Genomic DNA, 12109 nt, shown 5'->3' on the forward strand with positions numbered 1-12109 from the left:
TTTAATGAATTAAAATGAATTATACTTTCAGGTTCTAGTTCATTTGAATCTCAGAAAATGGATCGGCCTTCCATATCAGTCACTTCTCCCATGAGTCCTGGGATGTTGAGAGATGTTCCACAGTTTTTATCTGGACAACTTTCAGTATGTAAACAATTGTTGAGTGTAGTAATCCTTGTTTTTTTTTTAATCAATAAAACTTTTCTTAAGTATCAATGTCAAGTATGTACTAAAATGGTTTTACTTTGATTTCTTTTTTCATTCAGTATTTTTCTCAAAACGAAGTAGTCTACAGCCATTTTATACTGTATTTGGAATATGTGTATGTTAATACTAAATTCATTGAATCTTATATGTAACAGAATTGTATCTACATGCACCAACTATGAACCAATATTCAAGGGGAATACAATCCTCTATTGATAGAATTAGATAATTAGACTTATATGCACAGTAATTTAAGCCACCCTCACAACTTTCCTGACAGATAGTTATGTCAGGGACTGGTAGCCTTATTTCAAGGTAATACCAAGTAACCTATACTTGGTCTTTGATTGAAGTACCAGAAGATGTTTCCCCAAAACTAGGCATGTCTTGATCCACAATAATATAATCTAATTAAATTAAATTAAATTAATATGTTTACTCTATGTGCAGTTAATCATTTCTATTTTATAAAATATAAAATATTAAAATAAAGTAAAAAAAAAAGAGGGGTTCTCAGGGTCTTAGTTTGTTATGGGACTGTTTTGGTTATTTCTCTACCAGCTCTTATTTCTTCTGTTTCTTTATTTTGAAATAATAATAGTGCTTCCATTCTACAACGTATCCAGACAAGAAGGACAGTAGAACAGTTTTCAACATTCTTTTAAAGTGTAACAAAATTTGTACATGTTTACATTGGAGATTGGGTGAGTGGGTAGTGTGTACTTGTGCAACGTGTTTTGCACAATATTAAAATAATTATAATAGTTTGCAAAGGAATACACAGCAAAAGTATAAAAGAGATTAAAATTTTACTTATTTCATTATTAAATGTTAGGTGGGTAACTAACTTAGAGGGGCCTGGGGTGATAATGTGCCAAGAGAAGCCATATATCTTTTGCTGATTAGTAATCATACAAAGTTACCATTCATCATTTTCATTCTTTGAAAGCTCTTTGAAAGGCTATTCTTTTTTTGAAAAGATATAAACATGGAACATTTGAATTGATGAGTAGAATTTATGACACCATGGCTGGTGGCATGACACAATTATCTAAGTGCATCATTTTTTTTGAGTTAGTTTAAATTCAATCTAGTTTTCTGAGCTAACACACTGAAATATAAATTACTTTGCAGCGTACTTAACCATATTTTTGGAGTATAAGACGCACCTTTTTCCCTCAAAAAAGAGGCTGAAAATCTGGGTGCATCTTATACACTGAATACAGCATTTTTTTGCCTCCTGAAACTCCGCCCCCTTCACCAAAGCCGTGCATAGCTTTTAGCTGAAAGCCTTTTTCAGAGAGCCCCCGAGGGCTGGGGAATGCAGAAATGAGCAAAAAACTTTCCTTTTTTTTGCTCACTTTTTGTTCCCCTCAGCCCCCAGGAGCACTCTATAAGCCTCCTAAAGGCTATCCATGACCTTTTTTTTGACAAAAATGGGCCCATTTTCACAAAAAACAGACCGTTTTTTGCTTGTTTTTGGCTCCCCTACCCCCATTCTACAAGCCTCCTAAGGGCTATTCATGTCCCCACTTTTTAAAAAAGGGAGGTTTGCAGAGTGCAAAACTTTTTTTTTAATTTGCCTTTTTAAAACCTTGGTGCTTCTTATACTTAGGTGTAACAGAAGGATTGAATCAAGATAACGTGAAGTGTTAATACCACTTTATAATGCCTTGGTAAGGCCACACTTGGAATACTGCATTTAGTTTTGGTCGTCACGATGTAAAAAAGATGTGGAGACTCTAGAAAGAGTGCAGAGAAGAGCAACAAAGATGATTAGGGGACTGGAGACTAAAACATATGAAGAACGGTTGCAGGAACTGGGTATATCTAGTTTAGAAGGACTAGGGGAGACTTGATAGCAGTGTTTCAATATCTCAGGGGTTGCCACAAAGAACAGGGTGTCTTCTCCAGGGCACTTAACGGTAGAACAAGAAGCAATGGGTGGAAACTAATCAAGGAGAGAAGCAACTTAGAACTGAGGAGAAATTTCCTGACAGTTAGAACAATTAATCAGTGGAACAGCTTTCTTCCAGAAGTTGTGAATGCCTTTAAAAAGATATTGGATAGCCATTTGTCTGAAATGGTAGAGAGTTTCCTGCCTAGGCAGGGGGTTGGACTAGAAGACCTCCAAGCTCCCTGCCAACTCTGCTATTGTATTGTATTGTATTGTATTGTAATCTAGTAGTGTTCTGCGAACATACCTATTTTTGTTGAAAACTGTGCTTTTTAAGAGTTTTTGAATTTGAAAGGGTCTGATTTCTTTGAAACTATTCAACAGCAGCATATGTACAGTTACTTTTGACCCAACATGATGAATTTATTTATTATAACTCTGCTCCCAGAATACTTATTGTAAGATCTCAAGATTGCAAAGCATCTTACATCAATACTCATTAATAAACACTAATAATGAATATACTTAAAGCTTTTTATAATTAAGGAGGCTTGTTTTGCCTCTACAGTTCATTCTGATGCTGAATAGATTTTTTTTTCATGACCTGGAATAGAGAAAAGATGTAGAACTTAGAACAGTTACAGTATTATGTACAATATTTTTCTTTTTGGCAGATATTCCCTTGAGAATCTCTCAATGGAAAAGAATGAGAGTGAGACTATTCTCATTCATTGTAAGGGTCTTTATTTTCACTCTTATTCATTTTATAAAACTTATATGGCTTGCCCATCTTAAATACGAATTATATGTTGCATATAATAAATATTAAATATTAATACCTTGGGCAGAAAACAGCACATGCAAAAACCATATAGAAACCTTACTCAATTAAAATACTACAGTACATATAGCATTACATAACTTACTGTGTTGGTTTTTTATGTAATTGCCTTTACTCTGGAGGATGTTTATTCCTCCCCACTAAGTTGTGGGGAGTGGAAAATTGCTGGGCTGTATGAATATGCCTTATTGACTCATGTTGACATTTCATCATATTTTCCTACTGACTAGGCCACACAATTGTAATCCTATCTACCAACAACAACCCAGAATAAGTGCACCATAAAAGTAATAATTGGAAAATTAATAGGAGATGCATATTTATTTATCAAGCAGGTGCATACATAAATATTTTAGAGAGGTCTACAACAACTGGCCACAGCCAACTGGCCATGGCCAATTCACCGCAGCCAACTGGCTGTGGGACAACTTGCCACGGAACAAGTGTTACACTAATATCGAAGAAACAGTGGAATACAATCATTAAAGAAAGGATGCCAAAAGAGTGACAAAATGGAATGTGAATGACAAAAATTAAAAAATTTTTAAAATTATTTTAAATAATTAAATTGAATTATCAAATTGCCTCGCAGCAAGTTGGCCGCAGTGAATTGGCTGTGGTGAGTTGGCTGCAGCAAGTTATCCCATTCTGACTTTAGAGTACAGTTCTAGGCCTCCCCACTATTCTAGGGAAAACATTACTTATATTTGACAAGTGTTGGTCATTATAACGTTTTAGCTATCTTGAGATTTCCCATTCAAATGGAACTCAATTTGTCCGTGCAGTACGCAAAGACTTTATAGCCAAGATCCTTACTCAGCTTCTTCAAGCCTTCTTTTTTGAAGAAAGCTTGACTTCTTAGAATCCATTTAAATTTTCCATTTAGTCTAAGTCTACTACAACTTGCAATTCTAAAATGAATTCAAAATATTGATTTATGTTTAGAGACCATCTTGATCTCTGTGGATACTGAAGCTTGGTAGTATCTTTTTAACTTTTGGCATCATTAGTTTTTGGAGACTGCTTTAGAATGACCTTTAAGTTATTGGCAAGCTTTACTTCCTATGAATCTTATTGGAAAACCTTTGCCATTACACTTTGAAAATAGCAATATTCTTAAGAAGAATATCTGGGACATTGATCTGCAAATCAATTTAGGTCTGGTTCCCAGCCCCTTAGCTGATGGATTTTTTTCCCCCAAGTGAATATGTGCCAGCCTCAACCTCTCACCATCAATATTCTGAAATTTTGCTGGGCTTTCAGTTTGGCCAGACTGGACACATTGCTTTCTACTGATGGAGCATTACAAAAATATTACCAGCTATTATCAGGAACAGCTTAGTACAGGCAGTCCTTGGTTAATGAATACTCATCCAGCAATTGTTTGAAGTTACAATTGTACTGAATGAGTGGTACTTATAACCTGCCCCAAAAGTTCTATGATTGTGACCTGAGAGCTTAGCAACTGGCTCTCAGCATCCCACAGTTAAATGTCGTTTGCAAATTTCCCTGCCAACTTCCCACCAGCAAAGTCAATGGGGAGGGGATGATTTCATTCACTCTTGTAATTCTCCCCAAATCCAGTCTGTTCATGTTGCTATTGCATCTTATCGTCCAATTGGACACCCTCCCTCACGTGGCAGTAGCCACTTGCCTGCATGCTTGTGAGCTGCCTGGAACTTCTAACTTCCTGCCAGCTTCTCCTCCTTCTTCTACAGCAGAAAATTGTGTGGAGGTCCTTGCTTAATGATGGCAGCAGGGATGACCACGAATTACGGTTGCTAAGTGGTGCAATCATGTGGCATCACACTTTTTGACAGCATCACTTAGCAGTGGAATTTACAATTATCCCTATTATCATCATTGCCAGTGGATTCCAGACCGCAGGTTCCTTGATCACTCTGATATATAAGAAATTTCAGGTGGCTTTTATCCATCTTATCCTGAAGAGATTTCCTGACACAGCCTGAATTCTATTTGCTATTTCTCTTGTCTTACCATTAGTTGGATATATTCTCCCAGATTCCCCAATTGTGTTCTTCCATATGTACCATCCCTCCCTCCTTGTGTTTGAAAAATTGTATTAATTCCTTATTCATACACACAAACATATATTTCATTTTTAATTGCTTGTATTTGACTGCTGGGTTTATGGCTGCGGTAAAGGTTTGATTTGCTTTAATTTGATTTGATCTGATTTTATGCCTGCCTATCTCTGCTCAGCCTCCTAGCTCATGCATTCCCTACTCCCTTTGCGGATCTGGGATTTGCAATTTCTCTTAATTTGACTGAAAGCTTTTTATAGAGTTACAACTCACGGATTGAAAACCAATGCCTTGCTTTTCCTTTATTTCATTCCTTTATTTCATACTTTCATGCCTCTACCTATACTTCTAAGTCTCCTTTCTTTCATGCTATGACTGTTATATATTGTTGCCAGGAAACTAAATATCTCAGCTTCTGCTATCCTGGAGCTACCATTTGCTCTTTCAAATGAAAAAGAGAAAGAAACTGTTGAAAAGAGAGAGGCCGTAGAATATGCAGAGACTTTCCCAGTGTCACTTTTGAAACTGACAATAATCTGCAAAGCAGCTTTTTCTAAAGTGGTCTTGAACACTAAAATAAATTGACAATGGTATAAATACATGTCTAATGGATAAATAAATAAATAGGTCCCATAGGCGCCTAATGGAAGCCATATATGTCATTTATGACATGACATCGTTACAATAATGATGTGAATTACGCAATTTGTATAAGGAAGATCACCTATATAGAATTTGATTTGCATATCTGTGTGATGACCTAATGACATGTACGGCATCCTCTTGTGGATGTCCAATTATAAATGCTTTTGAGCTATATGAAGAATTCATTTCCTTATTTTTTCCAAGAAAAAGTATAAGGGAATATGTAAATCAATAGGAGATAAATATATACAGTAATTTAGAAATTACAGCAAACATGATTAAACCACTTCCTGAAATATGATTAACAATTTATTAATTTTTTTATCCTCCTAATGAGAAGGTACAAGCGTATAAGATGATCTTTAATAATCTAGAGATTATTGAAGTGAGCTAATGAAATGCATTTTTACAGTCTAAGTACTGACTCAGTATAATAAATAAATTGTACCACTCCTTTGAAACTAGTAAAGCAAACCATATTAATTGATAGTGTGCTAAAATAAATGAGCTCATTGAAAATGCTAGTGAGACCCTGTAACGAGTTTCACTATTAAATCATTTTAAGGGCCAGCTGTAAGAGTAAATTGAGGTATTTTTGTTTATATTCCATGACATTGGGTAATATAATCCTATATATTCTAATGGAAGACCAATTGAGATTAATGGGATTTACTCTCAGTTAAGTTTGCATCGTACTGTTTTTTAAGTGGCTTTATTTTAACTTGCATTGTACATACAGAAGTCTCTTAATAAAGGCATTGGAAAGGACCTGAATATTAAACAACTGTGAATAAAGACAAACACGTCTTCAGGACACGCCAATCACAATGTGAAGCAAGTCAAATAAAAATCTTATTAATAGAGGAACATAAAGGATGTTTACAGTTTTAATACATCAGTTTTAACACTTGCTTTTAAATAAATGTGTTCTTGGTGTATGGCACTATTTAAAGTTGTGTGTCCTTGTTTTAATTTTGGTCTTTTAGTTTCTAGTGTGTTGTCTTTTTGGCTTTGTTTTACTGCTTTTTCTTTAATTTTGCTTACCAGAGCCAAAGCCTTAGTAGAAGAACAGCGCCTTTTGTTCCTAGGGTTCAGGTAAAGGCTTAATCTGCCTGACAGAAACTAAAGTTTTTTTTTTCTTTTTGGTTGTTGTTGTTTTCTTGGAAAATGGAAAAGTAGGAAAATGTCGCCGTTGGTCCGTTTCTCCCATTTTAATTTTTGAATGTGTTGTTTTAGACCATCTTAACAAATATCATATTGTCTTGTGTACAGCTTGAAAAATATTGCATGGTTATCAGAACCCTACACTGAAATTTAAAGAGACAACTAGCTTTCAGTTTTGATTTTACCTATATTTAAAGAGCCATAGACATTACTAGATATTAATAGTAATAATAATTTTGAAACTCTTCTGCAACTGTGTACCTTGAAATAAGTGATCTGTTTTGATATTTGTCCTTGTATATTAAAGTTGATGTCTCTTTAAATCATTCTCTTTTTTTGCATTTTCTAAATGACATTTCTTTGAGAAGATGGGCAAATAAATTTGTTCTCATCTAAGAAATTTGCATCTGCAGGCATTTTAAGATGTTAATTGAAATTGTGAAATATAAATTATAATTTCTTGTTGTGATGTTTACTGTTGATTATATTTGCCTATTTTATTCAAATACAAATTGTTTGCCCTTTCTCATTAGTTATTTCTTAAGCTACTATAGATCAACCAACCTGTAGATTGTATAAGAATGTCATTATGCTTATTTTGCTTTGCTGCATGCTTCTTTTTTATTTTCTTTATTTTGAACATGGAACATTACTCATTTTTATAATATTCGGAGATTTTGAATTTAGACATGATATATGTAGTTCAATTCCTAATAAATCCAGCTTAGTTGAGCAATTTAATCCTCCCAAAATAGTCCTTGAGAAATATAATATTACAAGCTACTCACTTGGATGTTATTAAAATCAGGCTATATTTGAGCAGTATATAGGACACTATTTGAATTGAAGTTAAGAAGTTAGTATGGCACATTTTGATTGCCACATTGATTGTGACATTCATTGGATCAAAATATTTTGGAATTATAACTATATTATTCATCTGATATTAATGAAAATAACCAGTTACAGGTAGTTCCTGACTTGCAATCAGTCACTTAGTGGCTGGTTGAAGTTCTGACAGACCTACCTAGTTGGGCACTAACAACCTGGATTTGAAGTTCTCACAGCTGCCCCTCCCACCACCATTCACGTGACTGCGCTTCAGGCACCTGGGCTACCTTTATGGCCGTTTGCAGCATCATATGGTCATGTGACTGCATTTTATGACAGTTTTGCTGAAAACCAGGATTTACTTCCATTTTTTTGACAAATGACCCCCTATAATGAATCCTTGGTTGACTTGACAACCATGGAAACTTGCTTAACAACTGCTGCAAAAATGGTCCTAAAGTTGGATCAGTCACATGACCAATCTTTTACAACCACAAGTTACAATAATCATAGGCATAACTTGAAGACTATTTTTAATCCAATTAAAATGGCATGGCCAGACATAGTTACCCTTTTCCGTATAATGTAGGAAAGAATCAGCGGTCCATGAAGAAAACTCCAACTTTATTTAAAATCATCAGTTATCTTGGTGGAGGAATGATAAACTTCTTTTTCATCCTGCATTTGATTTTAATAATTGTAGATCAGGACATATCTATATGGTCTCTAACTTTAATTTTTTTCTTTTTTTTTTTAACTTAGCAGAGATTTGTTGGGTATGCATAATGCTTAGGCTAAAATAACTAATTATTTGTTTACATCTTTACATGAATTTTAAGTTATTCCAAATTTGGAGAGTAAACTTTAATATGAAATTTCAGAGGAAAAGAAATTTAGAGCTATGTAAGGGATTAAATAATATTTTCAGTTTGCAAAACAGGATGGTAAAATGTTAATATAATTGAAATATATATTTGAAGAAAAGTCTGTAAAATCATTTTACAGATAAATGATTGTATTCTATAAAGTCCATAGGGTTCACAACCGTATTTCAATGTACAAAACATTTAATATAGTATAACTCCCATTTTGTGCTTTAAATGTAATCTTGACTCAAACTTACCTATAAAACTCATTGGCAATTAATTCTGAGTAGGTATACATAGGTTATACTATCAAACAGCCAAATTAGAATATTCATTGCAATAATAAAATACAGTGTAGATTAAGCATTTTATTTACCTTAAATTTACTTATTTTATCTTGTAATTTTCTAGAAAAATTGCCTAATTCATAATTTCTCTTTATAGATAAAGTTGTGGTATGACAAAGTTGGTCATCAATTAATAGTCACAATATTGGGAGCAAAAGATCTCCCTTCAGAGAAGATGGGAGACCAGGAATCCCTACGTTAAGATTTACTTTCTTCCTGACAGAAGGTAGTATGAACAAAATTATTGGGTATTGTTACAAATGAATTTTTGTGAATAATATCTAACAGAATGTAACTACATAATATATAATGTATAATTGTACAAATATATTAAATAATAAAGTAGTTTATCAGGGCTGGTCTGTTAACAATAATTACCATATCCCTCATTTAACCTTTTAAGTCAAAAGGAGTGAGTGAATGAATGAGTAAATAAATAAATATATAAATCGACATGCTAATGTGCTTCCTCAAATTATTGTCTTTATGGATCATGCCTGCAATATAAATGCTTATTGGTGTGGACAGTGACTGGTTGAACAGGTTCCAAGGCATACGGCTTAATTTCCAAAATCAATAATACATCTAGATCTTTAAGTCATCATGGAACACTGTCTTTGGCCTGATGGGATGCTTAATGGGAAATCTTGTTGCTTTTATCAACGTACTGAAGTTTCCAAAGCAAAGCCTGGAGAATCTAGGAGTCTATGGTATTCTTGCCCAAATTTTAGAACAGATCAATATAGGGGAAAAAATTTAGAAGGGATTGTAGGAGGAGGGAGAGAGAGAAAGGAAGGACAAAAGGATTTCTATTTCCCATATTTCTTATTTTTTAATAAGTAATAGTTATTTTTCATAACCTTTTTATTAATTATTAGAAATCAGTCTTACTGTACCCCAATTGGTCATTGCCAATCTTGTCCTTCTGTATTTATTTTCACCCCCAAGCCCACAAAATACTACTTAAATTAATACGTAATTCTTTTCTAAGCTTCTCACTCTGTACTGAATTACAGGTGTTAGATTAAATATTTTGAAATAAATTTTAAATAATTTTTATTTATCAAAAAGTTAAATGTTGATGTTGAAATGTTTGTTAAATATAGCAGTTTCTCTATATTGACATTCCCCAATTTGCTTTAATTGTTGCAATTACAATCCCCAATTTGCTTTAATTGTTGCAATTACAATCATGTTAATATTTGCATTTTGAATGTTGAGCTATGTTTTTGGTTAGGGTTCTTGAAGTAGGGGAGTTTCAAGGCAGGGTACAAAATTGGATTTTAAATAAATTTTGCTTTAGGCATAATAGTTAGGCTCAGACCTTTGAACATTACTAAACATACAAATAGCATTTATGTCACTTACTATAGTATGTTCTTGAGATTATTTGCCAGACATTATTTTGAAATGAACTCTTTTAATACTTGCATACCTATTTTATAAACTATTTTAATTTATCTGCTAAAATCTGTCATGTCAAAAGTATTGCTGATGTTTATAACTATTTTGATTAAATATATATTTTTTGTAGAGTGGAGGTTTTTAGTCAAATGAAAAAGGAAAACAATTCTGCAGAATATAACATCTGATGCCTATTGATAATGTATCAGTCTGTTGGCAATCCATTGTTCTGATAATTCAGTTCAGCTTATTTTGGAAATATTCATGTGTTTCTAGCATCTCAACCAGTGTACTGGGTAGTAGCCTATCGATAGTTTTCAGAATATTTGTAGATATTTGTGTGAAGTGAGTGAACTTTTTCAGTGCATAAACTGATAACTTTTATACTAATTACTATTGAAGGGGAGCAATTTATGAATATCCCTTATGACGTTTCCTTGACAATAAAATTCCTATATGTCCTTGAATTTTGGATCAAATGCAGAACCGATAAAAAATAATTAAATGAGAAGGCTTGGACATATGATTTTGTTTATAACATCCTATTGGTACTAAGATTTTCTACAGTTGATATTGAAATAGCAACTACTATAAAAATATTGTGGAATAAATAATTACTTCAGAAGTAAAGTCCAATTTCAGGAATTCCTTGTAAAAGGAATTAAAATTGTCCTTCCCATTAAAAATATTTTATTTTCACTATTCTTTGTAATATCAACATCTTTAATATGTACTTCTTAATTACAGTGATAAAAATAAAAGAAGGACAAAACAGTAAAAAAAACATTGGAGCCCAAGTGGAACCAAACATTTATTTATTCTCCAGTTCATCGGAGAGAATTTCGAGAGCGAATGTTGGAAATTACTCTTTGGGACCAAGCTCGTGTTCGTGAGGAAGAAAGTGAATTTTAGGAGAGGTACTCAATGCTATTATTGTTTATAAGGAATAAATAGTTAATGTTATCTCCATAGGGACAAAGGTACAGTAAATTCTATAATGACAATACTGCATCACATTGCATTATGCCTATATTGCTGGTAGCAATCTTTTTATATACCTTGTAAACTAGTTTTGAAGCTGTTCAGTTTCCATTAACTTAAGTAAATATACAAATATCACATAGTACATATTTTATAAAACAGTTATAGCACAAATGATGTGTTTTATTTGAACAGTTCTTATTTTATGATCTTTTTTTAGATTCTTATTGAATTAGAGACAGCATTGCTGATGATGAGCCTCATTGGTACAAACTTCAGACTCATGATATGTCCTCATTGCCACTTTCCCCATCCTTCCCCATATTTGCCACGCCGACAGCTTCATGGAGATAGCCCTACACGAAGGTTGCAAAGTAGTTATAGAATACCATTAGTTTGTGTTTGTTGCAAACGGATTAATTGAAATGCTTTCTTCTGGAGTGAAAATTAATACAATAATAATATAGTATCTTTTTTATAAACATATATATATAATCTGCATGTTTTGAAAATCAGGAAAAGCTAATGTGATAATTTATTGTTTATTGAGAAATGTATTTGTTTTCTCTAGTTCCTTTTTGTTGTCTTGCCTATTTATATTATGTACAGTATTACTTCTCCATGTAGCTGTCACAATGCAATTGTGGCCTTTACAACAGTTTAGAAATATAGGTAGTCCTTGGTGTAATGATGGTAATTTCTAACTCCGTTGCTAAGTGACATGGTTGTAAATGATATCATGTTACCATTAATTTGGTTCTTGCAGTCCAGTTGTGATTGTTCAGTGAATCCCAATCATTAGGTGTGGTGTCATATAATTGCTATTGTGACTTCCTGCTGGCTTCCCCATTGACTTTGCTTGTCAGAAATTGGCAGTGGAA

The 12109-nt window shown here is 33.2% G+C and overlaps 1 protein-coding gene across 1 annotated transcript in view; it reads left to right on the forward strand.

Annotated features, from left to right (window-relative positions):
* Positions 1–12109, forward strand: part of RIMS2 (regulating synaptic membrane exocytosis 2) — a 301167-nt gene that overhangs the window by 139947 nt on the left and 149111 nt on the right. Inside the window, 8 exon segments of the mRNA XM_032222740.1 lie at positions 32–144; positions 6683–6730; positions 8941–9023; positions 9025–9069; positions 10995–11011; positions 11014–11182; positions 11465–11534; positions 11536–11602. Coding sequence (XP_032078631.1) covers positions 32–144; positions 6683–6730; positions 8941–9023; positions 9025–9069; positions 10995–11011; positions 11014–11182; positions 11465–11534; positions 11536–11602 — 612 coding nt within the window.

The sequence above is a fragment of the Thamnophis elegans genome, chromosome 8 (genome assembly GCF_009769535.1).
Source record: "Thamnophis elegans isolate rThaEle1 chromosome 8, rThaEle1.pri, whole genome shotgun sequence".
NCBI lineage: Eukaryota > Metazoa > Chordata > Lepidosauria > Squamata > Colubridae > Thamnophis > Thamnophis elegans.